Source organism: Capra hircus, chromosome 27 (genome assembly GCF_001704415.2).
Source record: "Capra hircus breed San Clemente chromosome 27, ASM170441v1, whole genome shotgun sequence".
NCBI lineage: Eukaryota > Metazoa > Chordata > Mammalia > Artiodactyla > Bovidae > Capra > Capra hircus.
Window position 1 is genome coordinate 11,425,070 of NC_030834.1, and position 23,598 is coordinate 11,448,667.

Sequence of the window (23,598 nt, forward strand, 5' to 3'; positions counted from 1 at the left end):
TCACTTATATCATTTTTTAGATTTCACATATAAGTAATATCACATGATATTTGCCTTTCTCCATCTTTTTTCACTTAACATATAAGTCCCCAGGTCCATCTTTGTTGCTACAAACGGCATTACATCATTCTTTTTTATGGCTGAGTAACATTACACTTTCTTTTTAAAGAACACATAATATTTACAAAAATGAAACAATATTCTGGGCCATGAAACACAACAAAAAACTTTAAAGGACTGAAATCACAACAAATTCAGTCTCTGACCACAATGCAATTAACATGGAGACACAGCAAACATCATTACAAACAAAAAAGGAAGATTATATAATTTCTACAATTTCATGGTGCTATATATTTTGGTATAAATCAATGTAATTTTTCTTATTAATGTACTCTTCTATGTTAGAAGTAAGGTCAGCAAGAAGGAGCAATATAAGGAAATTAATGGTCCTTTCCAATTAGAAGTAAAGTAATACATATCAATAATATTCAACAAATTTTTATTATATGCTATGTGATAGGCATTTTTTCTAGGCACTAGGGAGGCATCATTGAGTAAAACAGACCAAAAGCTCTGGTCAAATGAAGATTATATTGCACTGAGGGAACAATAAATAAAGTATATGATACATCATATATTCATAACCACTATGGAGAAAAACAAAACAGGAGAGGTAAAAGAGTATGAAGATTAAGAGTGCAATTTAAAATAGGGATTGGACTCCCCTGGTGGTCCAACAGTAAAGAGATCTGCCTGTCAATGAAGGGCACACAGGTCTGATCCCTGGTCCACGTGATTCCAGCAAGATTCCACATGCTGCAGGGCAACTAGGTCCATATGCCACACCCACTGAAGCACCTGCACCCTAGACCCCAAGCTCAGCAACAAGAGGAACCACCACAATGAGAAGCCTACCCACTGCAACTAGAGAGCAGCCCCCACTAGCTGCAACTAGACAAAGCCCACTTGCAGCAGTGAAGACCCACCACGGTTAAAAGTATAAATTTTTTAAAAAAAGTTTTTAAAAGTTTAAATCTGGACTACTCAAGGACTAATTGGATGGTTTTGAGCAAAGAACTGAATAAAATGAGAGAGAAAAACATTGTATCTTGCGAAAGAGCAAATATCTGGATCAGAGGAAATAGAGAAAAGTTCTTGAAAGGAGAACATGTCTGGTATGTTTAAGGAATAACAAGGAAGCCAATGTGACTTGAACAGAATTACCAATGTAAAGAGTAACAGGAAATGAGGTCACAGAGGTAAAGAGGATCAGCCTGTGTAAAGCCTGCAGGATATTAAAACGATTTTCACCATTTCACCCTATTTAAAGGTTTTTATTTTTTTGGGGGGGGGGGGTGCTGTGCTGGGTCTCTGTTGATGCATGTGGGCTTTCTCTTGTTGGTTTTCACTTTGTGGACAATAACTCATCCCATGAAGGCTTCTGAGTAGAGAAGCAACATGATCTGACCAGGTTGGTCTTTTTTCTTTTTTGATCTGAACAGCTTGCCTGGTGGCTCAGAGGTTAAAGCATCTGCCTCCAATGTGGGAGACCCAGGTTTGATCCCTGGGTCAGGAAGATCCCCTGGAGAAGGAAATGGCAACCCACTCAGTATTCTTGCCTGGAGAATCCTATGGACGAAGGAGCCTGGTAGGCTACAGTCCACGGGGTCGGACAGAGGAGCCTGGTAGGCTACAGTCCACAGGATCACAAAGAGTCGACACGACTGAGCGACTTCACTCACTCACTCACTCAGCTTTTATTGATAGGATTCATCTGGTTGTCATCCTGAGACCTGACCCAGGGAATGAGCAGTGTGGTTTGGTTCAGTTGAGTTCAGTCGCTCAGTCGTGTCTGACTCTTTGCGACCCCATGAATCGCAGCACGCCAATCCTCCCTGTCCATCATCATCTCCCAGAGTTCACTCAGACTCACGTCCATCGAGTCCGTGATGCCATCTAGCCATCTCATCCTCGGTCGTCCCCGTCTCTTCCTGCCCCCAATCCCTCCCAGCATCACAGTCTTTTCCAATGAGTCAACTCTTCTCATGAGGTGGCCAAAGTACTGGAGTTTCAGCTTTAGCATCATTCCTTCTAAAGAAATCCAGGGCTGATCTCCCTCAGAAAGGACTGGTTGGATCTCCTTGCAGTCCAAGGGACTCTCAAGAGTCTTCTCCAACACCACAGTTCAAAAGCATCAATTCTTCAGCGCTCAGCCTTCTTCACAGTCCAACTCTCACATCCATACATGACCACTGGAAAAACCATAGCCTTGACTAGACGGACCTTAGTCGGCAAAGTAATGTCTCTGCTTTTGAATATACTATCTAGGTTGGTCATAACTTTTCTTCCAATGAGTAAGTTCTAATTTCATGGCTGCAATCACCATCTGCAGTGATTTTGGAGCCCAAAAACATAAAGTCTGACACTGTTTCTACTGTTTCCCCATCTATTTCCCATGAAGTGATGGGACCATATGCCATGATCTTCGTTTTCTGAATGTTGAGCTTTAAGCCAACTTTTTCACACTCCTCTTTCACTTTCATCAAGAGGCTTTTAAGCTCCTCTTCACTTTCTGCCATAAGGGTGGTGTCATCTGCATATCTGAGGTTATTGATATTTCTCCCGACAGTCTTGATTCCAGCTTGTGTTTCTTCCAGTCCAGAGTTTCTCATGATGTACTCTGCATAGAAGTTAAATAAGCAGGGTGACAATATACAGCCTTGACGTATTCCTTTTCCTATTTGGAACCAGTCTGTTGTTCCATGTCCAGTTCTAACTGTTGCTTCCTGACCTGCATACAGATTTCTCAAGAGGCAGGTCAGGTGGTCTGGTATTCCCATCTCTTTCAGAATTTTACGCAGTTTATTGTGATCCACACAGTCAAAGGCTTTGGCATAGTCAATAAAGCAGAAGTAGATGTTTTTGTGGAACTCTCTTGCTTTTTCCATGATCCAGCGGATGTTGGTAATTTGATCTCTGGTTCCTCTGCCTTTTCTAAAACCAGCTTGAACATCAGGGAGTTCATGGTTCACGTATTGCTGAAGGCTGGCTTGGAGAATTTTGAGTATTCCTTTACTAGCATGTGAGATGAGTGCAATTGTGTGGTAGTTTGAGCATTCTTTGGCGTTGCCTTTCTTTGGGATTGGAATACAAACTGACCTTTTCCAGTCCTGTGGCCACTGCTGAGTTTTCCATATTTTCTGGCATATTGAGTGCAGCACTTTCACAGCATCATCTTTCAGGATTTGAAACAGCTCAACTGGAATTTTATCTCCTCCACTAGCTTTGTTCGTAGTGATGCTTTCTAAGGTCCACTTGACTTCACATTCCAAGATGTCTGGCTCTAGATTAGTGATCACATCATCATGATTATCTGGGTCATGAAGATCTTTTTTGTATAGTTCTTCCTTGTATTCTTGTCACCTCTTCTTAATATCTTCTGCTTCTGTTATGTCCAGGGCAAAGACTAATAGAATTTTGCCAAGAAAATGCACTGGTCATAGCAAACACCCTCTTCCAACAACACAAGAGAAGACTCTACACATGGACATCACCAGATGGTCAACACCTAAATCAGATTGAGTATATTCTCTGCAGCAAAAGATGGAGAAGCTCTATACAGTCAGCAAAAACAAGACCAGGAGCTGACTGTGGCTCAGATCATGAACTCCTTATTACCAAATTCAGACTTAAATTGAAGAAAGTAGGGAAAACCACTAGACCATTCAGGTATGACCTAAATCAAATCCCTTATGATTATACAGTGGAAGTGAGAAATAGATTCAAGGGCCTAGATCTGATAGATAGAGTGCCTGATGAACTATAGAATGAGGTTCGTGACATTGTACAGGAGACAGGGATCAAGACCATCTCCATGGAAAAGAAATGCAAAAAAGCAAAATGGCTGTCTGGAGTGGCCTTACAAATAGCTATGAAAAGAAGAGAGGCGAAAAGCAAAGGAGAAAAGGAAAGATATAACCATCTGAATGCAGAGTTCCAAAGAATAGCAAGAAGAGATAAGAAAGACTTCAACGATCAATGCAAAGAAATAGAGGAAAAGAACAGAATGGGAAAGACCAGAGATCTCTTCAAGAAAATTAGAGATACCAAGGGAACATTTCATGCAAAGATGGGCTCAATAAAGGACAGAAATGGTATGGACCTAACAGAAGCAGAGCAATGTGGAAGCAGGGAGATTATTTAGGAAGTTATCACAATAACCCAAACTAGATATGATCTTTACTTGAAAAACAGTGGTATCAGCAGACAGAGACAGAGGAAGAAGGTAGGTTCTAAGCACATAATTTGAAAGGTTGAATCAACAGGATTCACTGATGGATGAGATGGGGGTAAAACAAAAGAAAAAGATTTCAGTCTATGATTTTGGGTTCAGTAATATTTGTGCTTCTTTTTACTATTATTTAATTTCTATTCATTTATTCAACAAAATATAAACTAATTAAATTGTGCTGCAGAGTAGAATATACTGTCAGGCTAGTTCATCTTTAATTTATCAAGACTTCAAGAAACCCTAACAATGGGTGAAATGAGGCATACATAGGTCACTTTACATATATCCTCTGTGAATAAGGTCTTCTATATTAGGAAAGTATCCGTATAAAAAAGGTTTTTAAAAATCTTTAAAACATAAAATTTAAATCTTACCTGAATATTTGAAGATTGAGAATTCATAGATCCTTGATTATACATATAAACCATGAAATTATTTGCTAAATAAAAGCTGGATATATAAAAGAGTGAGAGAATTTTAAGTTATTCTTTTTGAAAAAAATGTAAAGCAGCGGTCAGCAAACTTAGCACCCTCAAAGCCGAATCTGACCTATCTCTGTGTTTGTAAATAAAATTTATTTGCATATAGCGACACCCATTCACTTACATACGGTTCATGGCAGCTTTCATGATACAACAGCAAAGATGAGTCATTTTGACAGAGCTATCATGCTCTTCAAACCCTAAAATATTTACTATCTGGGTCTTTAAAGAAAAAGACTGCCAATCCCTGACAAAGGTAGTATTTTCTTTTGACCTGTGTGTAATTTTTGTTTAAAGTAATATGCATTTACCCAAAATAATATTTCCCATCTTATTATACTCCTTTAAAAAATAAGGAAAACAAACTATAAGACAAAAGAAAACCATTTTAAAGTTTACAAAGATTAGAAATGGGTGTAGGATTTATAAGAGTTTTTTATTCTTTCATTCTTTCTCAATTTTACTATCATGAATATATATTACTATAATGAAGCAGAAGAGCATTCTGTAACAGTCATAGTTCAGCCTTCTCGGGTATCATTCCTTGCCCCCATTATGCTATTTTACTTATGCTTCCTCACCTGGTGCTCACTTCTCAATCCAATGTAATGTAACTAGACCACCCAGAGTAGCTTCTGCTGAGAATCTGCCATTAAAACTGATGCCATATAATGATCCCCTCATTGTCAAATCCAAAAAGAAAAAGCAGATTGAGTCAAATAAAACCATCTGATGCGCTTCACACTACTGACCATACTCCCCTTCTTCAAACCATCTGCTCTTCAACTTCAATCATACCATTTGCCCCTGATTTTTCCCTCATATCACCTTGTCTCCTTGTGTAAGTCCCTTCATCTGGATCCTTACTTCTTCACTTAAGTGTTTCCCTGGCATTCATTTTCTGGTTGTTTTTCCCTCTCATTAATATTTACCCCCACCTCTTTATCTTGTTCATTTCTGGTGCCTCATTTATACCTAATATATATTTTTAAAAGATGGCTCTGCAACCTACACTTCTCTCCCATGACCTAAAATAAATATAACTGGCTATTCAAGGTCTTCTGTATTTCATACAAATTTTAGGATTATCTATTATACTTCCTGAAAAATGTGTATTTTGATAGAATTGGACTGAAATAGTAGACTACCTTGATTAGTACAATGGACTTATCAATATTAAGTCTTCCAATGTGTAAGCATGGTGTACATTTCCATTTATTTGCATTCTCTTCTATTTCTTTATCAATGTCTTAGAGTTTTAAGAGTACAGGTCTTTCACCTCCATTAAATTTATTCCCAGGTATTTCTTTCTTTCTGATGCAATTGTAACTAGGATTTTTAAATTTATTTTTCTGATATTTCATTATTAGGGCATCAGTTCAGTTCAGTTCAGTAGCTCAGTTGTGTCTGACTCTTTGCGACCCCATGAATAGCAGCACGCCAGGCCTCCCTGTCCATCACCAACTCCCATAGTTCACTCAGACTCACATCCCTCAAGTTAGTGAGGCCATCCAGCCATCTCATCCTCTGTCATCCCCTTCTCCTCCTGCACCTAATCCCTTCCGCATCAGAGTCTTTTCCAATGAGTCAACTCTTTGCATCAGGTGGCCAAAGTACTGGAGTTTCAGCTTTAGCATCATTCCTTCCAAAGAAATCCCAGGGTTGATCTCCTTTAGAATGGACTGGTTGGATCTCCTTGCAGTCCAAGGGACTCTCAAGAGTCTTCTCCAACACCACAGTTCAAAAGCATCAATTCTTCAGCACTCACCTTTCTTCACAGTCCAACTCTCACAACCATACATGACTACTAGAAAAACCATAGCCTTGACTAGACGGACCTCTGATGGCTAAGTAATGTCTCTGCTTTTTAATATGCTGTCTAGGTTGGTCATAACTTTCCTTCCAGGGAGTAAGCATCTTTTAATTTCATGACTGCAATTACCATCTGCAGTGATTTGGAGCCCATAAACATAAAATCTGACACTGTTTCCACTGTTTCCCCATCTATTTCCCATGAAGTGATGGGACCAGATGCCATGATCTTAGTTTTCTGAATGTTGAGCTTTAAGCCAACTTTTTCACACTCCTTTCACTTTCATCAAGAGGCGTTTTAGTTCTTCTTCACTTTCTGCCATAAGGGTGGTGTCATCTGCATATCTGAAGTTATTGATATTTCTCACGGCAATCCTGATTCCAGCATGGGCTTCTTCCAGCCCAGCATTTCTCATGATGTACTCTGCATAGAAGTTAAATAAGCAGGGTGAAAATATACAGCCTTGATGTACTCCTTTTCCTATTTGGAACCAGTCTGTTCTTCCATGTCCAGTTCTAACTGTTGTTTCCTGACCTGCATACTGGTTTCTCAAGGGGCAGGTCAGTTGGTCTGGTATTCCCATCTCTTTCAGAATTTTCCACAGTTTATTGTGATCCACACAGTCAAAGACTTCGGCATAGTCAATAAAGCAGAAGTAGATATTTTTGTGGAACTCTCTTGCTTTTTCCATGATCCAGCGGATGTTGGCAATTTGATCTTTGGTCCCTCTCTGCCTTTTCTAAAACCAGCTTGAATGTCACAAAGTTCACAGTTCACGTATTGCTGAAACCTCTCTTGGAGAATTTTGAGCATTACTTTACTGGCGTCTGAGATAAGTGCAATTGTGCAGTAGTTTGAGCATTCTTTGGCATTGCCTTTCTTTGGGATTGGAATGGATCTTTTCCAGTCCTGTGGCCACTGCTGAGTTTTCCAAATGTGCTGGCCTATTGAGTGCAGTGCTTTCACAGCATCATCTTTCAGGATTTGAAATAGCTCAACTGGAATTCTATCACCCCCACTAGCTTTGCTCATAGTAATGCTTTTTAAGGCCCACTTGACTTCACATTCAAGGATGTCTGGCTCTAGGTGAGTCACACCATTGTGATTCTCTGGGTCATGAAGATCTTTTCTGTACAGTTCTTCTGTATATTCTCTTCTTAATATCTTCTGCTTCTGTTAGGTCCATACAATTGTCCTTTATCAAGCCCATCTTTGCATGAAATGTTCCCTTGGTATCTCTAATTTTCTTGAAGAGATCTCTAGTCTTTCCCATTCTGTTCTTTTCCTCTATTTCTTTGCATTGATCGCTAAGGAAGGCTTTCTTATCTCTTCTTGCTATTCTCTGGAACTCTGCATTCAAATGGGTATATCTTTCCTTTTCTCCTTTGCTTTTCGCTTCTCTCCTTTTTTTGTAAGACCTCCTCAGACAGCCTTTTTGCTTTTTTGCTTTTCTTTTCCATGGGGATGGTCTTGATTCGTGTCTCCTGTACAATGTCACGAACCTCATTCCACAGTTCATCAGGCACTCTATCAGATCTAGTCCCTTAAATCTATTTCTCACTTCCACTGTATAATCATAAGGGATTTGATTTAGGTCATACTTGAATGGTCTAGTGGTTTTCCCCACTTTCTTCAATTTAAGTCTGAGTTTGGCAATAAGGAGTTCATGATCTGAGCCACAGTCAGCTCCTGGTCTTGTTTTTGCTGACTGTATAGAGCTTCTCCATCTTTGGCTGCAAAGAATATAATCAATATGATTTCGGTGTTGACCATCTGTTGATGTCCATGGGTAGAGTCTTCTCTTGTGTTGTTGGAAGAGAGTGTTTGCTATGACCAGTGCGTTCTCTTGGCAAAACTCTATTAGCCTTTGCCCTGCTTCATTCCATATTCCAAGGCCAAATTTGCCTGTTACTCCAGGTGTTTCTTGACTTCCTACTTTTGCATTCCAGTGCATAGTAATAGAATAGATCTATACATTAATTTTGTACCCTGTACTTTTACTGAATTCATTTATTAGTTCTAATAGTTTTTTGGTGGCATCTCTAGGGTTTTCTGTGGTATCATGCCATTTGCAAATAGTGACTATTATAGTTCTTCCCTTCTGATCTGGATGTATATTGTTGTTGTTCTGTTACTAAGTCACGTCCGACTATTTCCATCCCCATGGACTGCAGCATGCCGGACTTCTCTGTCATTCACTATCTCCTGGAGTTTGCTCAAACTCATGTCCATTGAGTTGGTCATGCCACCCAACCATTTCATCTTCTATCACCACCTTCTCTTCCTGCCTTCAATCTTTCCCAGCATCAGGGTCTTTTCCAATGAGTTGGCTTTTTGCATTAGGTGGCTAAAGTACTGGAGCTTCAACTTCAGTATCAGTCCTTCCAATGAATACTCATGGTTGATTTCCTTCAGAAAATTATTTCTTTTTAATTGCTATGGTTAGGACTTCCAATACTATGATGAAGAATAGCAATGAGAGCAGGCATCTTTGTCTTGTAGTCTGAGAGAAAAAAGCTTTTAGCTTTTCATCATTGAGTATGATGTTAGCTGTGGGTTTATAAAAATGGCCTTTAACATATAAGTGAAGGGGATTAAGAGATATGAACTACCAGTTATAATACTATATATATTTTTTAATCTATAAAAATATATAGTCACTACACTGTACACCTGAAACTAATAAGATATTGTAAGACAACTGTACTTCAAACAGTCAATCAATCAGCCTTACTGCCACTGGACACTTATGGATATTCTCTGACACAGACTTGTCCTATTCCTTCACTGCCCCATCAAATCTCTACCATTGTGTCCAGTATCTAATTTTTTTCTGCCACCTCAGTTATATCTCAAAAAAAAAACCTCTTACACATTCAAAATTATGCTTCTTATTATATCTCATATAACTTTTGCAATAGCTTCATAATTGTCATACCATCCTAATTATTACGCAGGTAATTTCTAAAAATAGAGTATCCACATGCTTGATCCATCTCCCAGGCTCCAATTCCTTTATTTCTTACTACTGCTTATAGTTCTGATAATGTATTCAAATGCAATATGCATTCTCTCTTATGTACTTGAAAAGCTCTTTGAGTTGTCATTTACTATTCTTCCCTTCTGTCTAAAGGAGTAGGTTAACTCTTTTACTCAATGCCATTTTTTGGCATCTAATAACACAGCGAATCATTGCTTATATTTCTCTCCTGTCAGCCAAAATATTTCATTTTTTCTTTTCTTTTTTCTCTGCCAAACATTTCTGGAAAAGCCATTTTCACTTAAAACTTTCAGTTTCTCACAATTCAGCTCTCCTTAATACCACATAATCTAGTTCTACACCCAAAATTTAACTGAAATTAACCTCTTGAAAGTTACAAATTGCTTCCAAGCCAGCATTTCTCAACTGGTTTTCCACCAAATAATTAAACCCTATATAAAGTTATTTAAATTATTTTCACAATACTCTTAGGGATGGTATGTAGCTGTCACTTTTTTCCATAAACTATTCATCAGCTCCCACAGTACTGTATGATCTAATTTCTATACTAAATCCCTGACTTCATATTCTTGATGGTGAGCCTGCCTCCCTGATCAAACCTTAACTGATACAGTTACAGACTTACTTCTTTTTATTACCTCCTACCCTGATTATATAGATCCTGCTGGCTCTCCTAACTTAAGATCATACAGATTAATCTTCAGATGAATCCTTATTCTTCCTGTTCCTAGCCTCCCTATTCACTAAAGACTACTTGAGGCATTAGGACCAAAAAATTAATTCACAGGAAGCATTTGTTCATCTGAGACAACTAACCAGTTTAATAACTACATGACTTTTAATATTCTATTTTTATCATAAACAAATAAATTCATATAAGTAAAATTAAGTCTAAAAATAAAACGTTACCTTTGCTTAAGGTGCACAGTATATGGTTTCTCATCGATTGAAATACTATAGGAAACCTGTTCCTAGAGAATCCAGAAAAACTGAGAGTAAAGACAAATGTAACAGAAGAGGTAAAACAACAGTTTTATCTTAACTAATCCTTCCAAATAATGCTTTAAAAGTCTCAGACGATGTGTGATTTAAAATCTGCAATAATACATCAAAACTTTTAACATTTACTACATAATCTATTTCCACAAAACTAGTCCAATAAAAGGAGTCATAAAGCACTAGAAACTTATTTGTAACTGAATTTTAAACTCTTTTAAAAGAATAGACTATGTGCCATGTCATAACATCTATTCAATTGCATCACTGGGATATTAAGGTACTCTATTTCAGTGAAGCTTAATTTACTCCACTAAGCACAAAAGTCATTTATTTTAACCATTTTCCTGAAATGTATGCCCTATTTCCTATCTTTTTAAGCAGAAGATTCTTAAAATTTGGCATAGATTTTTACTCCAACTCTACTATTCTCAAGTTAAAACATGGCAGTGAGTTGCAATATCAGTTAGTCAGTGACTCTAAGAGATGAGACTTTATCTTTCAAAAAGAGAATACGTGAAAAGCAAGAGTTAGAATATCATTAAAAAGAAAACTCAGTAAAAACTAAAAAGACATAAATACCAGAACATAGGATCAGTGAAAATAAGAAACATCCAGAAGAAAATACAAATTTTTTAAAAAATAATAATAAGGCAAGTTGTTAAAAGGTCTAGTAAATGGTCAAAAATGGTTATATAAGATATTAATTTTAGGGGAAACTGAATGAACTTATATGGGAATTCAAGGTAGCATCTTTGCAATTTTTGTAACTCCAAAATCATGCCAAAATTTTGAAACTTTTCTTTTTTAAGTAAGACCAGAGAGAAGCAAAACATGTGTATGTCAGATAAAAGGCAGAAATACCAAAGATAAGATCCTGATACTGAAGCAGCAGCATGTCCTAGCTTTAAAATTTTAGTCCTGGAGGAATCAACCTGCCTGACTTCAGGCTATACTACAAAGCTGCACTCATCAAGACAGTATAGTACTGGCACAAAGACAGAAATATAGATCAATGGAACAAAATAGAAAGCCCAGAGATAAATCCATGCACCTATGGACACCTTATCTTTGACAAAGGAGGCAAGAATATACAATGGAAAAAAGACAATCTCTTTAACAAGTGGTGCTGAGAAAACTGGTCAACCACTTGTAAAAGAATGAAACTAGAACACTTTCTAACACCATACACAAAAACAAACTCAAAATGGATTAAAGATCTAAACATAAGACCTGAAACTATAAAACTCCTAGAGGAAAGCACAGGCAAAACACTTTCTGGCATAAATCACAGCAGGGTCCTCTATGACCCACCTCTCAAAGTAATGGAAAAAAAGCAAAAATAAACAAATGGGACCTAGTTAAACTTAAAAGCTTTTGCAAAGCAAAGGAAACTATAAGCAAGGTGAAAAGACAGCCTTCAGAATGGGAGAAAATAATAGCAAATGAAGTAACTGACAAAGAATTAATTTCAAAAATATACAAGCAACTCCTGCAGCTCAATTCCAGAAAAATAAATGACCCAATCAAAAAATGGGCCCAAGAACTAAACAGACATTTCCCCAAAGAAGACATACAGATGGCTAACAAACATATGAAAAGATGCCCAACATCACTCATTATCCAAGAAATGCAAATCAAAACCACAATGAGGTAGCATTTCACGCCAGTCAGAATGGCTGCAATCCAAAAGTCTACAAACAATAAATGCTGGAGAGGGTGTGGAGAAAAGGGAATGATCTCTGTTCGTCTCCAAGGCAAACCATTCAATATCACAGTTATCCAAGTCTATGCCCCAACCAGTAACACTGAAGAAGCTGAAGCTGAACGATTTTATGAAGACCTACAAGACCTTTTAGAACTAACACCCAAAAAAGATGTCCTTTTCATTATAGGGGACTGGAATGCAAAAGTAGGAAGTCAAGAAACACCTGGAGTAACAGGCAAATTTGGCCTTGGAATGCAGAATGAAGCACGGCAAAGACGAATAGAGTTTTGCCAAGAAAATGCACTGGTCAGAGCAAACACCCTCTTCCAACAACACAAGAGAAGACTCTACACATGGACGTCACCAGATGGTCAACACCAAAATCATATTGATTATATTCTTTGCAGCCAAAGATGGAGAAGCTCTATACAGTCAACAAAAACAAGACCAGGAGCTGACTGTGGCTCAGATCATGAACCCCTTAATGCCAAATTCAGACTTAAATTGAAGAATGTAGGTAAAAGCGCTGGATCCTTCAGGTATGACTTAAATCAAATCCCTTATGATTATACAGAGAAAGTGAGAAATAGATTTAAGGGCCTAGATCTGATAGATAGAGTGCCTGATGAACTATAGAATGAGGTTCGTGACATTGTACAGGAGACAGGGATCAAGACCATACCCATGGGAAAGAAATGCAAAAAAGCAAAATGGCTGTCTGGGGAGGCCTTACAAATGGCTGTGAAAAGAAGAGAGGCGAAAAGCAAAGGAGAAAAGGAAAGATATAAGCATCTGAATGCAGAGTTCCAAAGAATAGCAAGAAGAGATGAGAAAGCCTTCTTCAGTGATCAATGCAAAGAAATAGAGGAAAACAACAGAATGGGAAAGACTAGAGATCTCTTCAAGAAAATTAGAGATACCAAGGGAACATTTCATGCAAAGATGGGCTTGATAAAGGACAGAAATGGCATGGACCTAACAGAAGCAGAAGATATTAAGAAGAGGTGGCAAGAATACATGGAAGAACTGTACAAAAAATATCTTCATGATCCAAATAATCATGATGATGTGATCACTAATCTAGAGCCAGACATCTTGGAATGTGAAGTCAAGTGGGCCTTAGAAAGCATCACTACGAACAAAGCTAGTAGAGGTGATGGAATTCCAGCTGAGCTATTTCAAATCCTGAAAGATGATGCTGTGAAAGTGCTGCACTCAATATGGCAGCAAATTTGGAAAACTCAACAGTGGCCACAGGACTGGAAAAGGTCAGTTTGCATTCCAATTCCACAGAAAAGCAATGCAAAAGAATGCTCAAACTACCGCACAATTGCACTCATCTCACATGCTAGTAAAGTAATGCTCAAAATTCTCCAAGCCAGCCTTCAGCAATACATGAACCGTGAACTCCCTGATGTTCAAGCTGGTTTTAGAAAAGGCAGAGAAACCAGAGATCAAATTGCCAACATCCGCTGGATCATGGAAAAAGCAAGAGAGTTCCACAAAAACATCTACTTCTGCTTTATTGACTATGCCAAAGCCTTTGACTGTGTGGATCACAATAAACTGTGGAAAATTCTGAAAGAGATGGGAATACCAGACTACCTAACCTGCCTCTTGAGAAATCTGTATGCAGGTCAGGAAGCAACAGTTAAAACTGGACATGGAACAACAGACTGGTCCCAAATAGGAAAAGGAATACGTCAAGGCTGTATATTGTCACCCTGCTTATTTAACTTATATGCAGAGTACATCATGAGAAACACTGGGCTGGAAGAAACACAAGCTGGAATCAAGATTGCCGGGAGAAATATCAATAACCTCAGATATGCAGATGACACCACCCTTATGGCAGAAAGTGAAGAGGAACTAAAAAGCCTCTTGATGAAAGTAAAAGAGGAGAGTGAAATAGTTGGCTTAAAGCTCAACATTCAGAAAACGAAGATCATGACATCCGGTCCCATCACTTCATGGGAAATAGATGGGGAAACAGTGGAAACAGTGTCAGACTTTATTTTGGGGGGCTCCAAAATCGCTGCAGATGGTGATTGCAGCCATGAAATTAAGAGACGCTTACTCCTTGGAAGAAAAGTTATGACCAACCTAGATAGTATATTCAATAGCAGAGACATTACTTTGCCTACTAAGGTCCATCTAGTCCAGGCTATGGTTTTTCCTGTGGTCATGTATGGATGTGAGAGTTGGACTGTGAAGAAGGCTGAGCGCTGAAGAATTGATGCTTTTGAACTGTGGTGTTGGAGAAGACTCTTGAGAGTCCCTTGGACTGCAAGGAGATCCAACCAGTCCATTCTGAGGGAGAGCAACCCTGGGATTTCTTTGGAAGGAATGATGCTAAAGCTGAAGCTCCAGTACTTTGGCCACCTCATGAGAAGAGTTGACTCATTGGAAAAGACTGTGATGCTGAGAGGGACTGGGGGCAGGAGGAGAAGGGGACGACCGAGGATGGGATGGCTGGATGGCATCATGGACTCAATGGACGTGAGTCTGAGTGAACTCCGGGAGTTGGTGATGGACAGGGAGGCCTGGTGTGCTGCGATTCATGGGGTCGCAAAGAGTCGGACATGACTGAGTGACTGAACTGAACTGAACTGAACTTACACTGTTGGTGGGAATGCAAACTAGTACAGCCACTATGGAGAACAGTGTGTAGATTCCTTAAAAAACTGGAAATTGAACTGCTTTATGACCCAGCAATCCCACTGCTGGGCCTACACACCAAGGAATCCAGAATTGAAAGAGACACATGTACCCCAATGTTTATTGCAACACTGTTTACAATAGCCAGGACATGGAAGCAACCTAGATGTCCACTGGCAGACGAATGGATAAGTAAGCTGTGGTACATATACACAATGGAATATTACTCAGCCATTAAAAGAATACATCTGAATCAGCTCTAATGAGGCGGATGAAACTGGAGCCTATTATACAGAGTGAAGTAAGTCAGAACGAAAAACACCAATACAGTATAGTAACGCATATATATGGAATTTAGAAAGATGGTAATGAAAACCCTATATACGAGACAGCAAAAGAGACACTGATGTATAAAACAGTCTTTTGGACTCTGTGGGGGAATGGAAGGGTGGAATATCTGAGAAAATAGCACTGAAGCATGTATATTATCACATGTGAAACAGATCGCCAGTCCAGGTTCGATGCGTGAGAGAAGGTGCTCAGGGCAAGGTGCACCTCAGATAAGGTGCACTGGGATGACCCTGAGTGATGCAATGGGGAGACAGGTGGGAAGGGGGTTCAGTATAGGAAACACATGTACACCCATGGCTGATTCATGTCAATGTGTGGCAAAACCCACTACAATATTATGAAGTAATTAGCCTCCAATTAAAATAAATAAATTTTAAAAATAATAATAATAATAAAATTTACATGGGTGAGAAAAAATTCTCAGGGATCTGAATGTAATAACTGAACAGAGATGCGGCAGAATCTTTCTCTCTCTTAAAAGTGGACCTGATGTGCAAGTCTCCCTATGCAGTTCTTAGGTGAATATTTTTCTCAAAACAAAAACATAATAATTATTAAGATGTTGGTATACCAGATATACTTATTTTACTGTACTTTCACTGTGGGAGTTAGCATAAAATGCATTCTATTTACAAATTACATATAGAGAATTAGCTAGGTCTTTTAAAAATGTAGATGGTTTGATTAATGGAGACCAAACAAGAATTTATTGAATAATACCAGCAAATATGTTTTTTAACATTTAATAACAGACTTTCGAAGATTAAGAAATTCAGTCCCTTCTGGTACTTTCCAAATAAGTCTACCATAATGTTATTTGCAAAGGGTTACAACAATTTCAACACTTTCAGAAAACGATTTTCCTGTTCACTTGCTCATATGATTCCAAACTCACTTCTTTTCAACATAACAGGATACAAAGTCTGAAGATAAACCCAGACACTTATGGTCATCTAATCTATGACAAAGCAGCGAATATAAATGGAGAAAAGATGGTCTCTTCAAAAAATGGTGGTGGGAAAACTGGACAGCTACACATAAAAGGAGGAAATTAGAACATTCTCTAACACCATACACAAAAATACACTCAAACTGGATTAAAGACATACATACAAGCTGGACACTGTAAAACTCTTAGAGGAAAACATGCATAAAACACTCTTTGGTATAAATCAAAGCAATATCTTTTTCATTTATCTCCTAGAGTAATGAATAAAAGCAAAAATAAACAAATGGGATCTAATTAAACTTAAAAGTTATGGCATAGCAAGAAACCATAAACAAAATGAAAAGATGGGAGGAAAATATTTGCAAACAAAGTGACCAACAAGGGATTAATCACCAAAATATACAAATAGTTCATGAGGTCTAAATAAAAAAATACAAACAAACAAACCCAATCAAAAAATGGATGGAAGTAAAATAAAGTAAAAATAAAAATTTTTTTAATTAAAAAATAGATAAAAGGAAAAAAATGCATGGAAGATCTAAATAGACCTTCCTCCAAAGAAGACATATAGATGGGCAAGAGGAACATAAAAAGATGCTCAACATCACAAATTATTACAGAATTGCAAATCAAAACTACAATGAGGTATCTTGTCACACTGGTCAGAATGGCCATCATCAAAAAATCTAATAAATAATAAAATTCGTCAAAAAAATCTACAAATAACAAATTCTGTAGAGGGACTGGAGAAAAGGGAAACCTCCCCTACACTGTTGGTGGGAATATAAATTGGTACAGCCACTATGGAGAACAGTATGGAAGTTCACTTAAAAAATAAAACCAGAGCTACCATATAATCCAGCAATCCCACTCCTGGACATATACCTGGAGAAAACTATAATTCAAAAAGATACATGCTTCCCAATGTTCACTGCACCACAATTTACAATAACCAGGACATGAAAGCAACCTAAATGTCCATCAGTGGATAAAGATATAAAGACATGGTACATATTTCTAATGGAGTACCACTCATACATATTAAAAAAAAAAAAAATAAGGCCATTTGCAGCAAAATGGATAGATCTAGAGATTGCCACAGTGAGTAAAGTAAGTCAGACAGAGAAAGACAAATATCATATGATATTGCTTACATGTAGAATCTAAAAAATAATTGGTACATTATTTACTCTATTTATAAAAGAGTCATAGATACAGAAAACAAACTAATGGTTACCAAGGAGGAAAAGGAGACAGTTAAATTGCGTGATTGGGATTGACATTTACAAACTACTATATATAAAATAGGTAACTAGTAAGAACCTACTATATACAGCACAGAGAACTCTTCTCAATACTCTGCAATAACCTATGTGGGAATAGAATCTTAAAAAAAAAAGAAGATATATGTGTAATCAATTCACTTTGCTGTGCAGCAGAACTAACAAATTTTAAATCAACTATACTCTAATAAAAACTAATTTTTTAAAAAAAAATCATAAGATGCCAGAAAAAGAATCACTTCACCTTCACAAAATATATTTAAGTAAAGGTCTAGAAACCATGCAGTTCTTTAAGCATTGGGGGACTTGAAAAAGTACATTCATCTGGATTTACAGTGACCTACATTGAGAATTTATCTTTCTGTTTAATAAAACCTATGGACTAGTAGGATAGTGTCTTAGTTCAGGTTCCCTAAAAACAGGGTCTGAAATGAGGATACTTTTGTCAGTGGTCTATTTAGGAAGCACTCTCTGGAGGAATCTGCAACGAAGACAGAGAAGCAAAACAGGGAGAAAGATAAAGCTAAAGAAAATATGATTACAGGTAAATTCTAGCCTTAGACTGGCTGATTAAGACATTGTGTCTCAAAGTTTCATCCAACCTGAGACAATAAAGCTAGACTTTTAAACCCATGTAACAATTAGTCCCTGGCTGAAGAGTTACCCTGGGAGGATGTGGTCGCAGGCAGCTCAATAACTGAAAGGCAATTCTCCAAAGAAGGTTACAAACTCTTGGAGTAGTATCTCAAGAGTCAGAGAACCAACAACCCAAACTGAAATTATAAAACAATTCTGATCAGGGGCTTGGAGTTAAAAATTATAACTGAAAACTTCCGAAACCTGAAAAGGAAACGGATCTGGGTGCAGAAAGCACAGAAGACCACAAATAAGATGATCACAAAGAGACATACATCAATACATACATGATAATTAAAATGCAATAATAATAATTAAATAAAAGGAAAATCTGAAAGGTAGCAGGAGAAAGATAAAATCACATACAAGAGAACCCCCATAAGACTATCAAATGATTATTCTTCAAAAAACTTGCAGGCCAAAAGGGAATTGTACGATATATTCAAAGTCCTAAAAAGGAAACCCTGCAAACTAGGGTACTCTGGTGAGCAAAGTTATCATTTAGAATTGGGGGAGAGACAAAGACATTTTTAGACAAGCTAAGCTAAAGAGTTAATCAATATTCAGTTCAGTTCAGTTCATTTGCTCAGTCATTTCCAACTCTCGACAACCCCAAGAACCACAGCATGCCAGGCCTCCCTGTCCATCAAGGAGGGAGTTTACCCAAACTCACGTCCATTGAGTCGGTGATGCCATCCAACCATCTCATCCTCTGGGATCCCCTTCTCCTCCTACCTTCAATCTTTCCCAACATCAGGGTCTTTTCCAATGAGTCAGGTCTTCGCATCGGGTGGCCAAAATATTCGAGTTTCAGCTTCAACGTCAAGTCCTTCCAATGAAAATCCAGGACTGGTCCCCTTTAGGATGGAACGGTGGGATTTGCTTGCAGTCCAAGGGACTCTCAAGAGTCTTCTCCAACACGACAGTACAAAAGCATCAATACTTCGGCACTCAGCTTTCTTTATAGTCCAACTCTCACATCCATACATGACTACTGGAAAAACCATAGCCATGACTAGATGGACCTTGGTTGGCAAAGTAATGTCTCTGCTTTTTAATATGCTGTCTAGGTTGGCCTTAAGTTTCCTTCCAAGGAGTAAGCACCTTTTAATTTCATGGTGGCCATCATCATCTGCAGTGATTTTGGAGCCTCCCAAAATAAAGTCAGTCACTGTTTTCACTGTTTCCCCATCTATTTGCCATGAGGTGATGGGACCGGACGCAATGGTCTTAGTTTTCTGAATGTTGAGCTTTAAGCCAACTATTTCACTCTCCTCTTTCACTTTCAACAAGAGGCTTTTTAGTTCTTCTTCACTTTCTGCCATAAGGGTGGTATTATCTGCATACCTGATGTTATTGACATTTCTCCCAGCAATCTTGATTCCAGCTAGTGCTTCCTCCAACCCAGTGTTTCTCATGATGTAGTCTGCATAGAAGTTAAATAAGCAGGGTGACAATATACAGCCTTGACGTACTCTTTTTCCTATTTGGAACCAGTCTGTTGTTCCATGTCCAGTTTTAACTGTTGATTCCTGACTTGCATACAGGTTTCTCAAGAGGCAGGTCAGGTGGTCTGGTATTCCCATCTCTTTCAGAATTTTCCATGGTTTATTGTGATCCACACAGTCAAAGGCTTTGGCATAGTCAATAAGTCAGAAATAGATGTTTTTGTGGAACTCTCTTGCTTTTTCGATGATCCAGCAGATGTTGGCAATTTGATCTCTGCCTTTTCTAAAACCAGCTTGAACATCAGGGAGTTCACGGTTCATGTATTGCTGAAGGCTGGCTTGGAGAATTTTGAGCATTACTTTACTACCGTGTAGATGAGTGCAATTGTGCGGTAGTTTGAGCATTCTTTGGCATTGCCTTTCTTTGAGATTGGAATGAAAACTGACCTCTTCCACTCCTGTATCCACTGCTGAGTTTTCCAAATTTGCTGGCCTACTGAGTGGAGCACTTTCACAGCATCATCTTTCAGGATTTGAAATAGCTCGACTGGAATTCCATCACATCCACTAGCTTTGTTTGTAGTGATGCTTTCTAAGGCCCGCTTGACTTCACATTCAAGGATGTCTGGTTCTAGGTGAGTGTGAGTGATCACACCATCGTGATTCTCTGGGTCATGAAGATCTTTTTTGTACAGTTCTTCTGTGTATTCTTGCTACCTCTTCTTAATATCTTCTGCTTCTGTTAGGTCCATACCATTTGTGTCCTTTATCGAGCTCATCTTTGCATGAAATGTTCCCTTGGTATCTCTAATTTTCTTGAAGAGATCTCTAGTCTTTCCCATTCTGTTCTTTTCCTCTATTTCTTTGCACTGATTGCTGAGGAAGGCTTTCTTGTCTCTCCTTTCTATTCTCTGGAACTCTGCATTCAAATGGGTATATCTTTCCTTTTCTCCTGTGCTTTTCACTTCTCTTCTTTTCAGAGTTATTTGTAAGGCCTCCTCAGGCAGCCATTTTGCTTTTTTGCATTTCTTTTTCTTGGGGATGGTCTCAATCAATGTCTCCTGTACAATATCATGAACCTCCATCCATAGTTCATCAGGCACACAGATGATTGGAGCAGGAGCAGCCAACAGGAGTCACCCCACATCCAAAGTGGAGAGGCACTGCCCCATGACCAATGTAAGGAGCAGCAACTGCACTTTGCTGGAGCAGCCATGAAGAGATACCCCACGTCCAAGGTAAAAGAAACCCAAGTAAGACAGTAGGCGCTGAGAGAGGGCATCAGAGGGCAAACAGACTGAAACCACAATCACAGACAACTAGCCGATCTGATCACACGGACACAGCTTGTCTAACTCAATGAAACTAAGCCATGCCGTGTGGGGCCATCCAAGACAGATGGGTCATGGTGGAGAGGTTTGACAGAATGTGGTCCACTGGAGAAGGGAATGGCAAACCACTTCAGTATTCTTGCCTTGAGAACCCCATGAACAGTATGAAAAGGCAAAAAGATAGGACACTGAAAAATGAACTCCCCAGGTCAGTAGATGTCCAATATGCTACTGGAGATCAGTGGAGAAATAACTCCAGAAAGAAGGAAGTGCTGGAGCCAAAGCAAAAACAACACCCAGTTGTGGATGTGACGGGTGATAGAAGCAAGGTCTGATGCTGCAAAGAGCAATATTGCATAGGAACCTGGAATGTTAGGTCCATGAATCAAGGCAAATTGGAAGTGGTCAAACAGGAGATGGCAAGAGTGAACATCAACATTTTAAGAATCAGCGAACTAAGATGGACTGGAATGGGTGAATTTAACTCAAATGACCATTATATCTACTAGTGTGGGCAGGAATCCCTTAAAAGAAATGGAGTAACCATTATAGTCAACAAGAGTCTGAAATGCAGTACTTGGATGCAATCTCAAAAATGACAGAATGACCTCTGTTCATTCCCAAGGTAAACCATTCAATATCATGGTAATCCAAGTATATGCCCTGACCAGTAATGCTGAAGAAGCTGAAGTTGAACGTTTCTTTGAAGACCTACAAGACCTTTTAGAACTAACACCCAAAAAAGATATCCTTTCCATTATAGGGGACTGGAATGCAAAAGTAGAAAGTCAAGAAATACCTAGAATAACAGGCACATTTGGTCTTGGAGTACAGCATGAAGCAGGGCAAAGGCTAATAGAGTTTTGCCAAGAGAACGCACTGGTCATAGCAAACACCCTCTTCCAACAACACAAGAGAAGACTCTACACAGGGACATCACCAGATGGTCAATACCAAAATCAGATTGATTATATTCTTTGCAGCCAAAGGTGGAGAGGCTGTATACCGTCAGCAAAAACAAGACCGGGAGCTGACTGTGGCTCAGATCATGAACTCCTTATTGCCAAATTCAGACTTAAATTGAAGAAAGTGGGGAAAACCACTAGACCATTCAGGTATGACCTAAATCAAATCCCTTATGATTATCAATATTAAAGATAGTATAACAGGAACATTAAACGGTCTTCTTTAAGAGGAAAACAAAGGTTGTAATAAGAAGTAAGAATCTATAAGAAAGGAAAAGTCCCACTAATAAAGGCAAAAATAAAAGCTGAGGATCAACAACTTAAATAAGTTATCATGAAGATTGAAATTAAGAAACTGCAAAATTAAGTAAAACTAAAATAATCGGTAACAGGATATACATGAAGACATAAAATATGACAACAATAACAAAAAATGTGGGAGAGGCGAGTAAAAATATAGCTCTATAAGAATGTGTTTGAACTAAAGAACTACCTGGTTAAAAACAAGCAGGGTTACAGGTCAACATACATGAACCCCCATGGTCACCACAAATCAGAAACCTACAATAGATACACAAAAACTACAGATAAAGGAACACACAAGACAAGAAAGTCATCAAACCACAAGCAAAGAAACAAAAAGAAGAAACAGAAGAACTACAAAAAGAAGAAGAAAACAAGTAACAAAATGGCAATAAGTACATATCTATCAGTAATTACTTTAAAGGTCAATGTCATTGATTAAATGTCCAATCAAAAGACATATGGTGGCTAACTATATTTAAAAAAAAAAAAGATGAGTCTTTATGCTGCTTAAAGGAGAATCATTCAGAACTAAAGACACACTTTGATTGAAAACGAAGGGATGAAAAAAGATATTTCTTGAAAACAGCAACAACAAAGGGGGGGATAGCAATTCTTATATCTCATATCTCATAAGACAAAATAGACTTTAAAACAAAGTCTATAGCAAAAGACAAAGAATGGCATTGTAAAATAGTAAACAGATCAACAGAGAAGAAGATATACTCATTAACATATATGCACCTTTCATAGAAGCACTTGTATTAGGTGCATATGTGTTTTTAAAATTTCATATATATTATTATTTTATATTTATATAAATATGTAAAGTAAATGTTAACAGACATAAAGAGAAAAATTAACAATAATACAATGGTAGTAGGGAACTTTAACACCTTATATCAATGGACAGATCATCCAGGCAGAAAATGAATGAGAAGAGTAACCTTAAATAGCACAACAACCAGTTGGACTTATTAGATATCTACAGGATATTCTATCCAAAATCATCATAATCCATATTGTTTTCAAGCACAAAAGGATAGATCACACACTAGGTCATAAAACAACTTCTAACAATTTAATGATAAAAACTGTATTAAACATTTTTTTCTGACAACAGTATGAAAATAGAAGTCAAATAGAGGAAGAAAAATGAGGAAAGCAAAACACATAGGGACTAAACAATGAGTGCTACTAAAAAATGAATTGGTCAATGAAGAGATCAAAGATAAATAAAAAGTACCCCAATACAAATGAAAATCACAGCTTTCCCAAACCTATGAGATGCAGCAAAAGCAGTTTTAAAAAGAAGTTTTTTCTTAAAAAAAAAAAAAGAATGAACTCAAAAAATATAAAAAATATCAAGTAAACAACCTA

General features: G+C 37.9%; 1 protein-coding gene across 1 annotated transcript in view; it reads right to left on the reverse strand.

The window, feature by feature from the left end:
* Positions 1-23,598, reverse strand: part of LOC102191489 (disintegrin and metalloproteinase domain-containing protein 32) — a 214,423-nt gene that overhangs the window by 166,332 nt on the left and 24,493 nt on the right. Inside the window, exons 3-4 of the mRNA XM_005698845.2 lie at positions 10,500-10,561; positions 4,669-4,744 (exon numbers count right to left, since the gene is read on the reverse strand). Coding sequence (XP_005698902.2) covers positions 4,669-4,744; positions 10,500-10,561 — 138 coding nt within the window. The remainder of the gene's footprint in view (positions 1-4,668; positions 4,745-10,499; positions 10,562-23,598) is intronic.